The sequence below is a fragment of the Protopterus annectens genome, chromosome 2.part1, assembly GCF_019279795.1.
Source record: "Protopterus annectens isolate FY-2018-M chromosome 2.part1, PAN1.0, whole genome shotgun sequence".
NCBI lineage: Eukaryota > Metazoa > Chordata > Ceratodontiformes > Protopteridae > Protopterus > Protopterus annectens.
The window spans coordinates 1,843,601,361-1,843,623,393 of NC_056729.1; the positions used below are offsets into that span (position 1 = coordinate 1,843,601,361).

Here is a 22,033-nt window from a genome sequence, read left to right on the forward strand (position 1 = left end):
GCACTGTATGATTCAGTATTCTGTCTCCACGCACGTGCACATGGGTATTAAAGCACTGTATGCTTCAGCATTCTCTCTCCATGCACGTGCACATGGGTATTAAAGCACTGTATGCTTCAGTATTCTGTCTCCATGCATGTACACATGGGTATTAAAGCACTGTATGCTTCAGTATTCTGTCTCCACGCACATGCACATGGGTATTAAAGCACTGTATGCTTCAGTATTCTGTCTCCATGCATGTGCACATGGGTATTAAAGCACTGTATGCTTCAGTATTGTCTCTCCATGCATGTACACATGGGTATTAAAGCACTGTATGCTTCAGTATTGTCTCTGCATGCATGTGCACATGGGTATTAAAGCACTGTATGCTTCAGTATTCTGTCTCCACGCACGTGCACATGGGTATTAAAGCACTGTATGCTTCAGTATTCTCTCTCCATGCATGTACACATGGGTATTAAAGCACTGTATGCTTCAGTATTGTCTCTCCATGCACATGCACATGGGTATTAAAGCACTGTATGCTTCAGTATTCTCTCTCCATGCACGTGCACATGGGTATTAAAGCACTGTATGATTCAGTATTCTCTCTCCATGCATGTGCACATGGGTATTAAAGCACTGTATGCTTCAGTATTCTCTCTCCATGCATGTGCACATGGGTATTAAAGCACTGTATGCTTCAGTATTCTGTCTCCATGCATGTACACATGGGTATTAAAGCACTGTATGCTTCAGTATTCTGTCTCCATGCACGTGCACATGGGTATTAAAGCACTGTATGCTTCAGTATTGTCTCTCCATGCATGTGCACATGGGTATTAAAGCACTGTATGCTTCAGTATTCTCTCTCCATGCACGTGCACATGGGTATTAAAGCACTGTATGCTTCGGTATTCTCTCTCCATGCACGTGTACATGGGTATTAAAGCACTGTATGCTTCAGTATTGTCTCTCCATGCACGTGCACATAGGTATTAAAGCACTGTATGCTTCAGTATATTTTCTCCATGCATGTGCACATAGGTATTAAAGCACTGTATGCTTCAGTATTCTCTCTCCATGCATGTGCACATGGGTATTAAAGCACTGTATGCTTCAGTATTCTGTCTCCATGCATGTGCACATGGGTATTAAAGCACTGTATGCTTCAGTATTCTCTCCATGCACGTGCACATGGGTATTAAAGCACTGTATGCTTCAGTATTCTGTCTCCATGCATGTGCACATGGGTATTAAAGCACTGTATGCTTCAGTATTGTCTCTCCATGCATGTGCACATGGGTATTAAAGCACTGTATGCTTCAGTATTCTGTCTCCACGCACTTGCACATGGGTATTAAAGCACTGCATGCTTCAGTATTCTCTCTCCATGCATGTGCACATGGGTATTAAAGCACTGTATGCTTCAGTATTGTCTCTCCATGCACATGCACATGGGTATTAAAGCACTGTATGCTTCAGTATTCTGTCTCCATGCATGTACACATGGGTATTAAAGCACTGTATGCTTCAGTATTGTCTCTCCATGCACATGCACATGGGTATTAAAGCACTGTATGCTTCAGTATTCTCTCTCCATGCATGTACACATGGGTATTAAAGCACTGTATGCTTCAGTATTCTCTCTCCATGTATGTACACATGAGTATTAAAGCACTGTATGCTTCGGTATTCTCTCTCCAAGCACGTGCACATGGGTATTAAAGCACTGTATGCTTCAGTATTCTGTATCCATGCACGTGCACATGGGTATTAAAGCACTGTATGCTTCAGTATTCTGTCTCCATGCATGTGCACATGGGTATTAAAGCACTGTATGCTTCGGTATTCTCTCTCCATGCACGTGCACATGGGTATTAAAGCACTGTATGCTTCAGTATTCTGTCTCCATGCATGTGCACATGGGTATTAAAGCACTGTATGCTTCGGTATTCTCTCTCCATGCACGTGCACATGGGTATTAAAGCACTGTATGCTTCAGTATTCTGTCTCCATGCACGTGCACATGGGTATTAAAGCACTGTATGCTTTAGTATTCTTGCTCCATGCACGTGCACATGGGTATTAAAGCACTGTATGCTTCGGTATTCTCTCTCCATGCACGTGCACATGGGTATTAAAGCACTGTATGCTTCAGTATTGTCTCTCCATGCACGTGCACATGGGTATTAAAGCACTGTATGCTTCAGTATTGTCTCTCCATGCACGTGCAAATGGGTATTAAAGCACTGTATGCTTCAGTATTCTGTCTCCATGCATGTACACATGGGTATTAAAGCACTGTATGCTACATTAACAAAATTTCAGAACTGGACAAAGGGTTTAAGTTGACTTCATCGTAAAAAATACTACCTTCTAGTAAACACTGTGATGTTATCTATAGAGGATGATTGAATCCAGGTCTAAAGCTTGAACTTTAACCAAGCCTGGCCTGCAGAGTCATGCCAAACGTTTTAGTTAGGCACAAGCATTTGGCAGCTTTGATTTTAGAATAAACAAATGCCAAAATGCAGTCTGCATTTGTGTCTGAGGTTGTCACTTGCTGTCATCTGAAATGCAGGATACAGTCTGGGCAGCATGAAGTGCATGTATATATGCTTCTAGGACTGCTGACACATAACAACTAGTACCACCCAGCAATGACAAGCCACATCCATGGATTTGGGGGTTGGCATAATGGTCAAGGCATTTACCTCCATCACAAGGTACAGTGTTTGTCTCTCACCTTTGAGGAAAATTGTCTAGGCTTAAAATGACGTTTAATAGCCTAATATTTATCTACGAACAGAAAATCAAGGGGCACACAGACAAATATGCCAGACTACACCCCACAATCTTTATTACTAATGAAGAGCATTTCAGACTAAACAGGTTATGGCCTAAAGGGTTCGCATAAGTAATATCTGTGTACCCAGAGGAATACTCATAGAAAATGTACTCACTACACTGGCTTCATCACTGATAATAAAGGAAATACCACATTTGAAGGTCTGCATAGAATCCTGAGGTTTTCAGCACAGACATATGGAGTTTGTTAATGCTGTATAAATACAGTCAGATTGCCTGCTTGTTTTCCATGGCAGAGCTCAGACAGACATGCTTTTGTGACATTCCATTAGTTTCTGGTTTCTGTGCCCCAGCAGTGCTCAGTGTACAAAATCCGTCCCACCTTTTGCATAGTTAGGTCAGACTACCAGATGTCATGCCCCATTTAATCTGTGAAGTGAATGTTAAAAATAGCTTTCTGTGCAGCACTTCAAAGCAACACAAGAAAACTTCTTGAAGAGGCAAGCCTGCCCCCCTCCTTCCCTGTGGGTGGGATGGGGTTGTGGTATAAGGCATCACCTTTCTTAAATGCTTGGACTGCAAGTCAAACAGTATAACTGTTCAGATGTAGCTAGTCTTTGGTTTTCCCTTGAATCTGAAATATAGAATCGATAAAAAAAAACTCTTGCTTGAAAACTATCTGGTGTAAAAGCTACACAATGAAAGATAAGCAAACAATGAATCTTTCCATAGGTGTCCTCTTGTTATTTGCCTGCTTTGCTCTTGGCATTGCTGCCCCTCCCACATGTTACTCACTGGCAATCTCTCGCAGCAGATCTATAATGAAATCTATAGCCTTTTTGCAAGAAGTCCCCCGGCTGGTAAGTTTCTGCAGCAATTTCTTTGGTGTCATGTAATGTCACTCATTTTTTTTTAATATCTCTTGGTGATATTTGCCCATGACTTATTTATTTTATGTATTCTTTGTGCTTTGATTTGTATGTATCATTTGTGCATATCATTGACATTTTCTAGCATTTTCTGCTGTTTTTATGCCTTTCATGTCTTTTCTTATTGTGATACCATTTGGGTTGTATAAATGTAGTTGATGCCTGCTGTTTTTTTTTGGACAATGTTCATTCTATTGTTTTCTTAACAGAAACCATGTATGGAGGTACTGCCATTCCTTTACTTCGACATCCATGTAAGTTCATTTGGTCTGAAGATCTTTATTTTTAATTACTGTTGAAGTGTGAATTGGTAACTTATATGTGCAGTAACAATTGCTTGGAACTTACCACCTACTGCTGCTGTTGTAAGTAGTTGAATGCACTTCTGGACTTAATCAGAAACAAAGAAATTTAAGATAAGGTAATAAATGATGTGCTATGCGGTTAGTAATATGTATTAATGGCATACCTTTTGCAATACATTCTTATCATGTTGATATACGACTGGTATGAATTCAGTCAGAATTATATTCTACCAGTAAGTTTACCTGCTAATGTTTAATGCATTAAGTAATTCAAAGAAGAAAGACGGGCAGAGAGGAAAGTTGTAACTACTCAAGGGTGGGACGTGTAAGCTCATATATAGGGAAGTACTATTTCACTGATAAAGTAGTAAAGCCCTATACTGCATTAATGGCAAAACAAAAAAGTTTAGTGTAAGCCTATGGTAAAGTTTAAGAAGTGTGGATATACAGAAAATAACATTTTGGTTTTCTGTCTTGTTGAAATGGAGGAAAGAGGAAATCTGTACAAGAGCTAGCTGCATCCCGATGACTAACAAGATAGACTCTTCCATCTGACACTTTCAGATACTCATATGTAACAAACACTAAATTAAGCTTCACTGCAGCACTTGGCTTGGTTTCTACAGCTTTCATTTCTATGCTATTTGACTGACACTTGGCAAGTCACTAAATCCCAATGTTGACTTGTTTGAACAGGAAAAAGTCTGTCAAAAGTGACTGATTATGTAAAGATTGCAAATTGCTGGACTTTTCATGTACAAAGTTGCAGTACAGAGGGGATTAGGAATTTTCCCTTTCCCCACTGTAGTGTGATCTCAGAGATGATGTCAGGGTGTGTGGGCTGCAGGGAGGATTGCCCCACTACAAAAATATATATTTTTTAATATTTCAGTTTTAAACAGTGTTGTTTTGAGAACTTTGTAATTAATGTTTTGAGTTATGAGGTATAGTAGACTCATAAGTGTGTGTGTGTGTGTGTGTGTGTGTGTGTGTGTGTGTGTGTGTGTGTGTGTGTGTGTGTGTGTGTGTGTGTGTATCAATCTAGCTGTCTGATAGATATGCATATGCATACATACTCACACATACATACATATATATATATATATATATATATATATATATATATATATATATATATATATATATATATATATATATATATATAGAAAGAGAGAGAGAGAGTGTGTGTGTGTGTGTGTGTGTGTGTGTGTGTGTGTGTGTGTGTGTGTGTGTGTGTGTGTGTGCATGCGTTCCTGCATGTGTGTGTTAAAATTTGATTCACTGCTTATTATAATAATTAAAGAAGTTCAGGTTTACACTGAAGCAGTGATTATAGAAGTTTTGTAGGGCTTACGCTAACCAAAATTATTACAATATTTTTTCTCCTAGCCTCAGCTTCTTACCATGCTGCGTAGCTCACACATACATCTCAGCTATTTGTTTATTTAGTATTTGCTTATTTATTTAACATTTGTTTACCAGGGGCATCCAGCTCGACATAACATATTTCCAGCAAAGGACTGGAGAGAAAAACTCCACTCAAAATATTTATGCTGGCACAAGGCACATATGATTGCAACACTATAATCTAGTAACAGAAAATAAAATCATGAGCAGCGTACAGAAGGAAAAATAAACCAAAGAAATACCGAGTCTAATGACTATGTGCCTAAAATATAATATTTTATTTTTTTATTTATTTATTTTACATTTGTTGACTGGGATAGTCCGACTGGATACATGTCCATTTTCAGCGGAGGCCCAGGGAGAAAAGCTCCAGCGTATACATAATAAAACATAGCAATAAGGACAATATAATAGAAACAAAGGTGAATGTAGCAATGCAGACAAATACAAGTAAGCAATTACAGTTAATATTTTGACATTGAAAAGAAGACAGTTACATTACATTTTTAAGCAGTAGTTATAGTGAGGAGAAGTCAAAAACACATTAGCATTGACATCTAGTAGATTTTTTTCCATTTTTGTACATTTATTAAAGATGGCTAGCCAGGTTTGTTACAGTGACAGAGCCAGTTTAGTGCCAGATGTTGTTTAAGTTTGGTCTTAAATTCACGTGGGGAGGATAGCATAGTAATATCAGCTGAGAGTTGATTCCATGTTCTACCTGCAGAATTTGCCAAGAGAGATACTCCTGCTGTGTTGTTGGTTTTAATTGTAAGAATTTGAAGTTTATTAGAGGATCTAAGCAGTCTCTGATTAGTTTGGGCAGTGATACTATTTCTGAGAGCTGGTGTGTTATCTGGATTATAGAGAATCTTGTTCGCTATGATCAGAAGGTTATATTGTATGAGACTGGGGAATTCTAGCCACCCAAGCTGTTTAAGGTTAATACAATGGTGGGTTCTGCATGGCTGGCCAGTGATAAATCTAGCAATGTGATTGTAACAGGTAGACAGTCTGTTAAGTAGTGACTTGTTTAGATTAGACAGAAGGGGGGAAGCATATGTAAGTGTTGAAATTAGGTGAGAGCGGGCAATGGCAATTTTAGCTGGAGGGGTTAGAAAGGCTTTAATTCTATACAATGAACCAAGTTTTTTATTGCTGTTCTTTATTATTTGATTAACATGAAGTTCAAATTTTAGGTTATTGTCAATAATGACACCGAGCAGTTTTGTAGAGGGGTCTGGGGAAATAACAAACAGTACCATCTTTTGCGTAAATAATATAAGTACTGATGAATGTAGTGAGTATAATACAAGTACTGATGAATGTAGTGAGTATAATACAAGTACTGATGAATGTAGTGAGTATAATACAAGTACTGATAAATGTAGTGAGTATAATACAAGTACTGATGGATGCAGTGAGTATAATACAAGTACTGATGGATGCAGTGAGTGTAATACAACTACTGATGGATGCAGTGAGTATAATATGAGTACTGATGAATGTAGCAAGTGTAATGCAAGCACTGATGGATGCAGTGAGTATAATACAAGTACTGATGGGTGCAGTGAGTATAATACAACTACTGATGAATGTAGTGAGTATAATACAAGTACTGATGGATGCAGTGAGTGTAATACAAGTACTGATGGATGCAGTGAGTATAATACGAGTACTGATGGATGCAGTGAGTATAATACAAGTACTGATGAATGTAGTGAGTATAATACAAGTACTGATAAATGTAGTGAGTATAATACAAGTACTGATGGATGCAGTGAGTATAATACAAGTACTGATGGATGCAGTGATTGTAATACAACTACTGATGGATGCAGTGAGTATAATACGAGTACTGATGAATGTAGCGAGTGTAATGCAAGTACTGATGGATGCAGTGAGTATAATACAAGTACTGATGGGTGCAGTGAGTATAATACAACTACTGATGAATGTAGTGAGTATAATACAAGTACTGATGGATGCAGTGAGTGTAATACAAGTACTGATGGATGCAGTGAGTATAATACGAGTACTGATGGATGCAGTGAGTATAATACAAGTACTGATGAATGTAGTGAGTATAATACAAGTACTGATGAATGTAGTGAGTATAATACAAGTACTGATAAATGTAGTGAGTATAATACAAGTACTGATGGATGCAGTGAGTATAATACAAGTACTGATGGATGCAGTGAGTGTAATACAACTACTGATGGATGCAGTGAGTATAATACGAGTACTGATGAATGTAGCGAGTGTAATGCAAGTACTGATGGATGCAGTGAATATAATACAAGTACTGATGGGTGCAGTGAGTATAATACAACTACTGATGAATGTAGTGAGTATAATACAAGTACTGATGGATGCAGTGAGTGTAATACAAGTACTGATGGATGCAGTGAGTATAATACGAGTACTGATGGATGCAGTGAGTATAATACAAGTACTGATGAATGTAGTGAGTATAATACAAGTACTGATGAATGTAGTGAGTATAATACAAGTACTGATAAATGTAGTGAGTATAATACAAGTACTGATGGATGCAGTGAGTATAATACAAGTACTGATGGATGCAGTGAGTGTAATACAACTACTGATGGATGCAGTGAGTATAATACGAGTACTGATGAATGTAGCGAGTGTAATGCAAGTACTGATGGATGCAGTGAGTATAATACAAGTACTGATGGGTGCAGTGAGTATAATACAACTACTGATGAATGTAGTGAGTATAATACAAGTACTGATGGATGCAGTGAGTGTAATACAAGTACTGATGGATGCAGTGAGTATAATACGAGTGCTGATGGATGCAGTGAGTATAATACAAGTACTGATGGATGTAGTGAGTATAATACAAGTACTGATGAATGTAGTGAGTATAATACAAGTACTGATGGATGCAGTGAGTATAATGCAAGTACTGATGGATGCAATGAGTGTAATACAACTACTGATGGATGCAGTGAGTATAATACGAGTACTGATGAATGTAGCGAGTGTAATGCAAGTACTGATGGATGCAGTGAGTATAATACAAGTGCTGATGGGTGCAGTGAGTATAATACAACTACTGATGAATGTAGTGAGTATAATACAAGTACTGATGGGTATAGTAGGTATAGAATGTAGTAGGTATAATACAAGTACTGACGGATATAATGCGTATAATACAAGTACTGATAAATGTAGTGAGTGTAATACAAGTACTGATGGATATAGTGAGTATAATGCAAGTACTGATGGATACAGTGAGTATAATACAAGTACTGATAAATGTAGTGAGTATAATACAAGTACTGATGGATATAGTGAGTATAATACAAGTACTGATGAATGTAGTGAGTATAATACAACTACTGATGGCTGCAGTGAGTATAATACAAGTTCTGATGGATATAGTGAGTATAATACAAGTACTGATGAATGTAGTGAGTATAATACAACTACTGATGGATGCAGCAAAGGTTCATAGGTGTTTATTAGGTTACTGACTACAACGGCCTTTTTAAGGCTATCCATGCATCTGGAATCTATGACAACTTCTGATATCCTTGATAAGTGTAATCATGGGCCTGGGAGATGAACCATTTACAGGTTACCTGTTTACATTAGAGATATAGGTACCAAACCAGGGATGAATTTTCTGTTTGCCATCCAATTGTCCAAGTTCCACTTGAATTGGATTAGGGAGAAACTTTGCTTCACATGGATGGTGAGCCTGTTTCATAGATGGAGAAGTCTCTGGGATGCATATCTATCTCTCCAGCAGGTCCTATTTATATTACAGCCTAGGTTTAAGTCTTTAGAATGGGTAATTGTCATGCTGTTTCTTTTGTGGACATGCAGGAGGTCCATCATAGTGGGGTCTGACAATACCCTGTCTACCAGGCATAGATCTCCCTTCAAAAGCCTGTAGGAGACAGAATACAGGGATAGGGCCTTGAGGTGGACTGCATAGGACATATTACTTATACCCTGTATTCTTTTAGTGAGAAACCTCTGTGGACATTCCAGTTGTTGGATATGCCTATTTAGGTACATACCAAAGGGGGCATTGTACCCAATGATAGGTGTGATGAATGCCAAATACAGTGGAACAATGGCTTCCTTTGACTTAGATGCCATACCTTTGTTTATAAGTATTGAAAAGGGAGTTTATCTTAAGTGTATAGATTAGAATTCCAAGGACCTCATAAATAATCAAGCTGACAAACACAATAGGTACAAGTATAATTAATGCATTAAAATCTATATTCTTAAAACAAGGGATCTCACATGTTGCCATATCAGAAACTGGTTTATGATACAAAAGTCAGGAATTCAGATTCATTGATGACTTGGAATCCGAGCAGTATAATACCCATACTATCTGCAATATAATGATTGTGTGGAGAAAAATATCTAAATAGTATAAGAAAGGTCTGCAGGAAAGACTATGAGGACTGTCATCTTTCAATTTTGGAATACAGGAACACTCTGCTACAGGGACAAAGTCTCTTACAATCTCAGCTGTTAAGAGACAAAGACTGAAAAGTAGATGTCTACTTCAACTGAATCACAGACATCTGTAAAATCAGAACAAAGTATAGGAAATGCTTGACAAAAAAAAATCCGATCAAACTGAAGACTCTTATCTTTATGTCTGAAAATGAAGAGATAGGAGAGAAAAATGTTAGGATATGAAAGTCAAGGTAAGTTTCACAGTTTAATGCTGAGCTACTTGGGAAAGCAGTTGAACCAAGATATTGTATTATTCTTGGAAAAGATGGAAAGCTCTGTAGGAGGAATAACAGTCAGTGTAAAAGACAAATACAGTGAAGTCCAAGGAATGGGGAGCAGAATATTTTGTAATATTACAAGAAAATAGAAAGTAGTCGCCTCTGAATCACTTAAGCTACCCTGAAACTCATTAATTGTGGCCACATACTCTAAACAAGTGTTGGAACCTCACAGATACTCGAGCAAGAAGAACCACCTGAAAATAGTGTAGATTAGCTCTTAAGGAAGTTTTATTTCAACTAAACTACAGAAATCTCTAAAAGTCTTAAAGTGTATCCAGTGAGCATAGTGAGCACATTGCCTGGGTTGGCAGCTCAGACAGGTTTTCCTGGCCACCACCTAACCTAATAAACCTACATTTAGCTGTAAATACAAGTAGTACATAGAAAATATCACACTCATGTAATTCAGCTGCTGAAAAAGGATATAGTAACTGAGTAATAAACCCTGGCTAAGCAGTAATTACTCTGTAACTTTTGTTAATAAAAGGTTCTAATCAACAGCAAGTGAAATAATCCTTACTTTTTAAATAAAATATTTCTGAATTGGAAAATGAGTTAACTGGGTTGAAACAAACCTGGATAGCTGATAATTTTTCTTTTAATGCATGCCACAATCTGGTTCTACCCACTGCATTTGCCCTCGCTGCACTTGGGCTCACTTACTCCCCTACCCAGCCCCCATGTCCCACCCACACCCCACTATGTCAAAATTTATTTAAAATTAGCCACACCCACAAGCCCTATTACCTAATCCAACTAACAAACTAAATTACATCACTTGTACATAGTACTTCTCTCCATAACTAGATAGCAATACTTATAACTAATATAACTTCCCCAATTATTACAATACAGCAATAAATGTACAAAAATCATTACTATCACTAACATTCAAATAAATCAACATGATACCCATCCATGTTACTGCAATAATAGTCTTAACAATAGCAGCAAACCTTGCCTCATACCGCATTATTATCAATAGGGCAGCAACCCCCTATAATACTCTATTTCCCAATCCACCACAAATAAAACCTTTAAATATTAAAATATCACCCTTAGTCTCCAAAATTACTTATATTGATCAGATTACCTATAATATAATACCACAACAAAACAATCCCAATGTCTCACTGAAATATAACACAATCATAGTAAAACTCCTCAAGACCATATCACACATCACCTCACAGCTAACCCTTAGTGGAGATATTCATCCAAACCCTGCACCAGCCCACTCCAACAAACAATATGGCAGCCATAGTTTACTAAACCTTTCTTGGAAACATCTGGCCTCCTACTATTAAATTTGAACATTAGAAGTATCATTAACAAAACCCAACAACTTCACAGCACTCTCACTCACTAATCTCTTAACATCACTCTGATTACTGAAACCTGGTTAAAATCAGAAATGAACAATAATGAAGTCCTTCCTCCTGGATATAGTATGTATAGTGTAGGTAGAAAGGACAAAAAGGAGGGGGAATAGCCATTCTATTTAATAATAACCTTATTCTAAAGATCCTACAACAAAATACTCCTGACTTTGGTAATGCAGAAGTAATCTTTACAAAACTTAAGATCAACCTCAAAAATATTTAAACATAGTTGGAACCTATATACCTCCAGGTAACATCTCCAACCTAGAACTCTACTGGTCCTTAAACTCTCTTCCTCAGTAAACAATTATTATGGGGGACTTCAACATAGGTTGGAATACTTGTAACTCAAAAACCCTTCAAATCACATAAACTTCTATGGCTACATCCATATCACACAAGCCCCCACTAGAATTGATAAAACATCAACTAGGCAATCCATCCTTCATTGGATATTAACAAACAGACCTTCTCTGTCTATATATGCTGGTTCTTCCAGATAGGCTCAGTTATCATCTTCCAACTGTTTTACTTAGGCAGTGAATAAATTTAGTGAAACTCACCAGCTATCACAAAATTAGGAACAAAAAAGAACTTTTACATTCAAAATTTCATTTCCACCCTTAAACTCTGTAATTGGGTGCCACTAAAGCATCTCCCCCTATAGGAAGCTATAGAATACTTTGACTTAATTTTCCTTAACATTCTGAATAGACTAAATCTCCCAAGAACAATAACAATAAAAGCCAACCATGTCACATGGTTAACAAAAGAAACCAGATCACTATTAAAAGAGAGAGATAAAGCTTGGAATCTGTGGTAAAAAAGCAAAACACAAACGACTAAACAGGCATATTAAGAACTTAGAAATAAAGCTAAAAAACAAATCAAACAGAACAAGATTAATCACTATCAAGACATTCAAACTAAACATCAAAACAACCCTCAGAAGTTTTGGTCTACTATTAATAAAATCCTACAACCTGGAAACACCAGTACCCCCACCCATATCACCAATAACAACTCAGGGGGTCTATATTAGCAGACTGAAAACTGTACTGAGTGAATCTCAGTTGAGCAACACCAAAAGTACAAAAACCACAAATATCACAAGAGTGAATGGAGATCACCGTAGGGAATTCTTCCCTTTATTTCAATGTAGTGCGATCTCGGAGTTGGTATATTTAAGTGGCAGGGGTGTGGGGGGTGCAGGGGGGCTTGCCCCCCTGCATAAAACACTTAGTGGCAGTTTACGTGTTTTATTTATCAGATTTGAAATTTGCGGTTTTCGCACATTTGGTGTCACTCATAGGTTCATAGATTAGTACTAAGCTAACTGCCCTTGCAAGCCATTTTAAGCCTAGCCAAATATCCTTTGTGAGACTCAAACCCTGCACCTTGTGCTTATAAGGCAAACACCTTAACCATTAGGCCACCCTCCCAACCCACTCAGCTCAGTTACTCAACTGAGATTCAATCAGTACAGTTTTCATTCTGTTAATATAGACCCCAACTTAGGCCGTATGGCTATGCAATTTAATAAGTATTTCACAGAGTCCATACTAGCCCTCACAAATAATAACTGTTCCACCACCGTCACAGAAATTCCCACAGCAAGTCTAGATAGCAGCACTTTTAATTTCCAACCTGTGCAAACAGACACTATAAAAAATATTGAAAAAACTCAAACCAACGACCCTAGCAGCTGATAACCTACCAGCTGAATATCTCAGTCTAGCTGCAGATGCCATCTCCTACCCAGTATCCATTTTAATAATCTGATCCATCTCCAGCAATCTGGAAAATATCACACATCATTCCACTACAGAAAGGGGGAAAATCATTAGAATTGCCCAATTACAGGCCAATAGCTATACTGTCACCCCTGTCTAAAGTTCTAGATAAATCCACTTGCAAATGATGAAGTATCTCCTTGTTAACAACCTTCTATCCAAAATCAACGTGGATTTTTGGCCCCACACTAGCACTACTTCCACCCTAATGAGTTTCACAGACATCATTAATTAACATAGGAACAACAGTAAAATAGCATCCTCCATTTTTCTAGATCTATCAAAAGCATTTGATACCATCTATCATAACAGACTTATACAAGTACTCTTAGAACTAAACCTTAGTCAATCCACAATTACTTGGTTCAAAGACAATTAACAGGGCACCAGCAAGCTGCAAAATGGCAACAAAGTATCTCCTGTGCTGCCTGTTACTCTAGGTGTACCATAAGGTTCCAGCTGAGGTCCCCTCCTTTACACACTTTTCACTAACAATTTACAAAACTACTACCCTGTATACCTTCCTAGTCCAATATGCAGATGATTCTACATTAACATGCATTGCATCATCACTCCAATAGCTACAACAACCACTAGCATACTGTGTCATGTTCCTACACAATTTGTAGAATAGTCATTGGTTACCAGGTATATACTGAAAATGTCATGTTCCTACACCATTTGTAGAGTAGTCATTGGTTACCAGGTATATACTGAAAATGTCATGTTCCTACACCATTTGTAGAATAGTCATTGGTTACCAGGTATATACTGAAAATATCATGTTCCTACACCGTTTGTAGAATAGTCATTGGCTACCAGGTATATACTGAAAATGTCATGTTCCTACACCGTTTATAGAATAGTCATTGGCTACCAGGTATATACTGAAAATGTCATGTTCCTACACCATTTGTAGAATAGTCATTGGTTACCAGGTATACACTGAAAATGTCATGTTCCTACACAGTTTGTAGAATAGTCATTGGTTACCAGGTATATACTGAAAATGTCATGTTCCTACACCATTTGTAGAGTAGTCATTGGTTACCAGGTATACACTGAAAATGTCATGTTCCTACACAGTTTGTAGAATAGTCATTGGTTACCAGGTATATACTGAAAATGTCATGTTCCTACACCATTTGTAGAATAGTCATTGGTTACCAGGTATATACTGAAAATGTCATGTTCCTACACCATTTGTAGAGTAGTCATTGGTTACCAGGTATATACTGAAAATGTCATGTTCCTACACCATTTGTAGAATAGTCATTGGTTACCAGGTATATACTGAAAATGTCATGTTCCTACACCATTTGTAGAATAGTCATTGGCTACCAGGTATATACTGAAAATGTCATGTTCCTACACAATTTGTAGAGTAGTCATTGGTTACCAGGTATATACTGAAAATGTCATGTTCCTACACCATTTGTAGAATAGTCATTGGTTACCAGGTATATACTGAAAATGTCATGTTCCTACACAGTTTGTAGAATAGTCATTGGTTACCAGGTATATACTGAAAATGTCATGTTCCTACACCATTTGTAGAGTAGTCATTGGTTACCAGGTATATACTGAAAATGTCATGTTCCTACACCGTTTGTAGAATAGTCATTGGCTACCAGGTATATACTGAAAATGTCATGTTCCTACACCATTTGTAGAATAGTCATTGGTTACCAGGTATATACTGAAAATGTCATGTTCCTACACCATTTGTAGAATAGTCATTGGTTACCAGGTATATACTGAAAATGTCATGTTCCTACACCATTTGTAGAATAGTCATTGGTTACCAGGTATATACTGAAAATGTCATGTTCCTACACCATTTGTAGAATAGTGATTGGTTACCAGGTATATACTGAAAATGTCATGTTCCTACACCATTTGTAGAGTAGTCATTGGTTACCAGGTATATACTGAAAATGTCATGTTCCTACACCATTTGTAGAATAGTGATTGGTTACCAGGTATATACTGAAAATGTCATGTTCCTACACCATTTGTAGAGTAGTCATTGGTTACCAGGTATATACTGAAAATGTCATGTTCCTACACCATTTGTAGAGTAGTCATTGGTTACCAGGTATATACTGAAAATGTCATGTTCCTACACCGTTTGTAGAATAGTCATTGGCTACCAGGTATATACTGAAAATGTCATGTTCCTACACCATTTGTAGAGTAGTCATTGGTTACGAGGTATATACTGAAAATGTCATGTTCCTACACCATTTGTAGAATAGTCATTGGTTACCAGGTATATACTGAAAATGTCATGTTCCTACACCATTTGTAGAATAGTCATTGGTTACCAGGTATATACTGAAAATGTCATGTTCCTACACCATTTGTAGAATAGTCATTGGTTACCAGGTATATACTGAAAATGTCATGTTCCTACACCATTTGTAGAGTAGTCATTGGTTACCAGGTATATACTAAAAATGTCATGTCCCTACACCATTTGTAGAATAGTGATTGGTTACCAGGTATATACTGAAAATGTCATGTTCCTACACCATTTGTAGAGTAGTCATTGGTTACCAGGTATATACTGAAAATGTCATGTTCCTACACCATTTGTAGAGTAGTCATTGGTTACCAGGTATATACTGAAAATGTCATGTTCCTACACCGTTTGTAGAATAGTCATTGGCTACCAGGTATATACTGAAAATGTAATGTTCCTACACCGTTTGTAGAATAGTCATTGGTTACGAGGTATATACTGAAAATGTCATGTTCCTACACCATTTGTAGAGTAGTCATTGGTTACGAGGTATATACTGAAAATGTCATGTTCCTACACCATTTGTAGAATAGTCATTGGTTACCAGGTATATACTGAAAATGTCATGTTCCTACACCATTTGTAGAATAGTCATTGGTTACCAGGTATATACTGAAAATGTCATGTTCCTACACCATTTGTAGAATAGTCATTGGTTACCAGGTATATACTGAAAATGTCATGTTTCTACACCGTTTGTAGAATAGTCATTGGTTACCAGGTATATATTGAAAATGTCATGTTCCTACACCATTTGTAGAATAGTCATTGGTGACCAGGTATATACTGAAAATGTCATGTTCCTACACCATTTGTAGAATAATCATTGGTTACCAGGTATACACTGAAAATCAGCTGTCATAGGAGACTACTAGGCTATAGGCCCTGAGGCCCTTACAAGCCAAGCCAAGAGTTTAGCTCATGTTTAGACAAGTCAGCACCCAGAGCCCTGTCCAGCAGGGACACAGGTGTAATCCCAGGAGTGTACTTTCTGTTTCCCATCCAGTTATCCAGGTTGTGCTTAAAAAGGGACAATGAGGTACTCTGCCTGACGTGGAGAGGGTGTCTGTTCCACAGATGGGGGAGTCTCTGGTACACAAATCTGTCTTGCCAACAAGTCCTATTGATATCACAGACCAGGTTGAGGTCACACATATGGGTTGCTCAAGTGGAGCTTCGCTTGCGGATATGCAGCAGTCCCATCAAGGTGGGATCTGAGATTGCTTTGTATGCCAGACAGAGGTCACCTTTGAAGACTGTGTATGAAACTGAGTAGAGGGACAGGGCTTTTAGCCTATCTGGTAGGGTAGGTGTTTGAGGCCCTGGATTCTCCTAGTGAGGAACGTCTGTGGTCTGTCCAGCTGCCGCATGTGCTTTGTGAGGTACATGCCGAAGGGGACGTTGTACTCAATAATTGGCCTTACAAGAGAAGAATACAGGGATATTATAACCTTTTTGTCCCTGGATGAGATACCCTTTCTTATGAGGTGGGCCATGTAGAAAGCTTTCTGTACAACGGAAGCAACATGGTGGTCAAAGGTCAAGTTGCTATCAACCTGGGTGTCCAAATACCTCACTACTGATTACGTATTTAGGACAGTGTTATTAATGTGATATGTAGAGATGTCATTCATGCATTTTTTGGCATTCAGCTTGAGGCCATGTTTCTAATACCAGTCATTTGTTTGGGTGAGGCCCTCCTGGAGGATGTCCACATCACTTAGGGAATTGATGACTGTGCCCAGCTTGCAGTCATCTGCAAACTTGGTCAGCCATAGCCCACTGGTTTTGGCCTGCTCCTCAGAGAAGTATATCCTGAATATCAGAAGCCCCAAGACCGATCCCTGGGGTATGTTGGTGGTTATGGGTCTACTGCTTGAGGTGGCTTCCCCTATTTTGATTAGGTGGGTTCTATCAGTGAGCCAGTTTGCTATCCATCTGGTAACATATGGATTGATGCCTAGTTGAGAGAGTTTATCTACTATGTCCGAGTGGGGAATAGTGTCAAAGGCTTTGGCCAGGTCAAGGTAGGTGGTGTGCATCATCTTCCCCTCATCCATGGCTTTGGTGGCTGTCTGAAAGAAGTCTACCAGATATAATAGACATGACCTCCCCTTGACAAAGCCAAACTGTGTGGGGTCAAGTGTTTGGAAGTTGCCATTGTCCTGTTAATGAAGTTCATGATAATCTATTGCATGGCCTTGTGGATTAGGCTAGTTAAGCTGATGGGTCTATAATTTCCTGGATCGGTGGATGGTCTATGTTTGTGTTAAGGGATGACAGTGGCTGTCCTCCACTCAGCTGGGACAAAGCCGATACTCGGGCTTTGATTGAATAGGGTGCCTAATAGTGTTTCAGGCTCATGCCTGAGTTCATGTAGAATGCAGCCTGGAATGTTATCAGGTCCCATGGAAGCTGTATTTTTTGCCTTTGAGAGGGCAGTGATGACATGTTCCCTAAGAGATAAGGGGTAGGGGGAGGTACTGGGGATGTCCTAATTTACTGATGTGGGGACAGAGGGGAGAAGTTTTCACTGAATCTGTTAGCCAGTAGATTGGCTATATCTACAGCATTTGTCTATGTGGTGTCCTTAACCACCAGTTCTGAACAGATCTGGGTGCTTCCTTTGAAATTGTGGACATATGTGAAGAAGGCCTTATGATTTTCTCTAGTAGATGTGGTCAATTTGGACTTGACGTTTGCTTTGAAGGATTTCACTAGTGCTCTTATTTGATTGTTCAGGCTCAGGAGACATTTTGCTTCCAATTGGGCACCTGCTCCTTCTTGGTCTTGGACAGCAATTTTTTCCTTTTGTTATAGTTTATTTTTTGCAGATGTCTACCAGATGGGTTTACTCTTCCTTGCGGAGGAAGATTTTGTCCTGTCAGGTATTCCTGATTCCATGCATCTATATAAATGCTTGTATAGTACTTTGGTGTAGATTTGGACATTAGTGTCAGATCCTGCAGTGGGGGAGGGGGCTGTGAAGCTGTTTATACCATCCATCAGGAGGTTGTAATCAGTTTTGGAGAAGTTTTTTTGTTTGACATAGCTAGGGGGGGGGGTCAGGGGAAATGGTGACTTTGAAAGTGACTGCTTTATGGTCAAAGCTTACCAGGGAGGATGTTCCAAAAGCTAGAGGCTACCAGGCATGAATACTGTATATGGTACTATGTTCCACAACAACTGATGGATAAGCTATTGGCTACCAAGTATGTATACTGCATATGTTATAGCTCAACAACAGCCCACTGATTAGCTAGTGGTTACTAGGTATATATTGTATATGGTATTATGTTTCAGAGCAGCATATGTACCAGCTAGTCATTACAAGGTACTTATTGTTTATGGTGCAATATTCCAGAGCAGCTCACTGACTAGAGGTTGTTAGGTATATGATGTGTACAGTGAAGTGTTCTAGAAGATTTCACTGTGTAGCTAGTGGGCAACTAATATTCTTCTTCTTCTTCTTCTTTCAGCTTTTTCCCGGTTAGGGATCACCACAGTGGATCACCAGTCCACTCATGATTTGCAGTAGAGTTTACAGTGTTGAGTTGCCAGCCCGGCACCCAGCCTTCCATGGAAGAGACACATACATGCATGCACTCACGCCTAGGGCCAATTTGGAGTATCCAATCCACCTACAGCATGTCTTTGGGATGTGGGAGGAAACCAGAGCACCCGGAGAAAACCCACACAACCACAGGGAGGACATGCAGACATCGCACAGAAGGCACCCCAGCTGAGGATTGAACCAGAGAGCCTCTTGCTGTGAGTTGGCAATGCCAACCGCTGTACTACCGCAGCCGCCCAAAAGTGTTTTGGCTTTTCCTGGTTAGGGGTTGCCATAGCAGAACTCCAGTCTGCTAATGATTGGCAGTGGATTTATATGGTGCCGAGTTGCCAGCCCGATGCCCAGCCTTCAAAGAAGGCACACCCATTCACACATGCACCTACTTGCATGTCTTTGGACATCACTTGACCACGGGGAGGACATGCAGACTCCACACAAAAGGTGATCCAGCCGAGAATCGAATAGGAGAACCTCTTGCTGTGAGGCAGCAATGCTACTGCTGCACCACCGCAGCTTCGTGGGTAACATATATTGTATATTTTGCAATGTTCCACATCAAAGAGCAGATTATAGGAACTAGTTTTCTGGAGAAGTAAAGCTTGTTGTGTATGGTTTGGTATTATAGTTTTTTGATAGAAGTTTCAGAATAAGTTATTATGGAATAATTTGGATATCAAATAAATTAACTCTCACAGTGCGATCTATGTTGTACACTAATTCAGAAACAAAGAAATGAACCAGAGATGAAGGGTCATGGCTGGAAAGAGATCAAGGGCCAGCTCACCTTCCCAGTTAACAGATAAATAAATAAATAAAAATAAGAACTGAGGAGCTCTTTGGAGTATCTATTTACTTGCAGAGATGGCATTTCCATCTAAATAAATGTGTACTGTTTTGAAGATAGCTTGCAACCAGTTTGCAGAGATATTGCACATTCTAAGTACTGTAAGTTTAAATATTAACTCGGCAAAATTCTACCATCCATTAAAGTATTTTATTTTTTAAATCTTCAGCAAATTTGGGCAATATAAGCTTCTCCATGCGGTCAGGCTGTGAATAAAATTCTCAAAGAATTGATGCAGCATCCTCTCCTGTTCCCCTGGTGTATATTTAGGGAGCCTGTTCTCCTCTCATCACCTGTATGCATCAAAAGTAATTAATCTCACTCATGTTTATGTTATACTAGGCCCTCATAATGATAATATAAAACACAAATTGTAGTGGCTTATGTTTGGCATTAAAAATGATTTAACCACTGTGGAAGACTTTGGCATTCTTGTTCATGGGTGTTAACTAGGTAACAAACACAGGGGCAGGCCCATTTTCACATCACATCACACATTCTTGTTCATGGCTGTTTACTGGGTAACAAGCACAAGGGCAGGCCCATTTTCACATCACATCACACATTCTTGTTCATGGGTGTTAACTAGGTAACAAACACAGGGGCAGGCCCATTTTCACATCACATCACACATTCTTGTTCATGGGTGTTTACTAGGTAACAAACACAAGGGCAGGCCCATTTTCACATCACATCACACATTCTTGTTCATGGGTGTTTACTAGGTAACAAGCACAAGGGCAGGCCCATTTTCACATCACATCACACATTCTTGTTCATGGGTGTTTACTAGGTAACAAACACAAGGGCAGGCCCATTTCACATCACATCACACATTCTTGTTCATGGGTGTTTACTAGGTAACAAACACAAGGGCAGGCCCATTTTCACATCACATCACACATTCTTGTTCATGGGTGTTTACTAGGTAACAAACACAAGGGCAGGCCCATTTTCACATCACATCACACATTCTTGTTCATGGGTGTTTACTAGGTAACAAACACAAGGGCAGGCCCATTTTCACATCACATCACACATTCTTGTTCATGGGTGTTTACTAGGTAACAAACACAAGGGCAGGCCCCTTTGCACATCACATCACACATTCTTGTTCATGGGTGTTTACTAGGTAACAAACACAAGGGCAGGCCCATTTCACATCACATCACACATTCTTGTTCATGGGTGTTTACTAGGTAACAAACACAAGGGCAGGCACATTTCACATCACATCACGCTGCTGGATGAGCTCTTTGGACTGCAGTCATCTATTAGGCTGCCTAACACAACAGAGAATATCTGGACAGGCAAACCTTATTACACTGTCTTATCACCTCTGTATCTGTGTTGTCTCTTGCTGGTTCATAGTACACTGTCTCATCACCTCTGCACCTGTGATGTCTGTTGCAGGTTCATAGTACATTGTCTCATCACCTATGCACCTGTGTTGACAGGTTCAGGTGTATAGTACACTGTCTCTTCACCTCTGCACCTGTGTTGTCTGTTGCAGATTCATAGTACACTGTCTCATCACCTTTGCACCTGTGTTGTCTGCTGCAGGTTCATAGTACACTGTCTCGTCACCTCTGCTGTACCTGTGTTGTCAGGTTCAGCTGTATAGTACACTGTCTCATCACCTTTGCACTTGTGTTGTCAGGTTCATGTTCATAGTACACTGTCTCATCACCTCTGCACCTGTGTTGTCAGGTTCTGGTGTATAGTACACTGTCTCATCACCTCTGTACCTGTGTTGTCAGGTTCAGGTTCACAGTGCACTACCTCATCACCTCTGCTCCTGTGTTGTCAGGTTCAAGTGTATAGTACACTGTCTCATCAATTCTGTACCTGTGTTGTCAGATTCAGGTGTATAGTAGACTCTCTCATCACCTCCGTACC

The 22,033-nt window shown here is 39.0% G+C and overlaps 1 protein-coding gene across 1 annotated transcript in view; it reads left to right on the forward strand.

Annotated features, from left to right (window-relative positions):
* The first annotated feature begins 3,355 nt into the window (after nt 1–3,355).
* CYTL1 (cytokine like 1) overlaps nt 3,356–22,033 on the forward strand; it is a 98,020-nt gene continuing 79,342 nt past the window's right edge. Inside the window, exons 1-2 of the mRNA XM_044063415.1 lie at nt 3,356–3,656; nt 3,935–3,979. Of these exons, the coding sequence (XP_043919350.1) occupies nt 3,495–3,656; nt 3,935–3,979 (207 nt within the window). The 5' untranslated portion in view covers nt 3,356–3,494. The remainder of the gene's footprint in view (nt 3,657–3,934; nt 3,980–22,033) is intronic.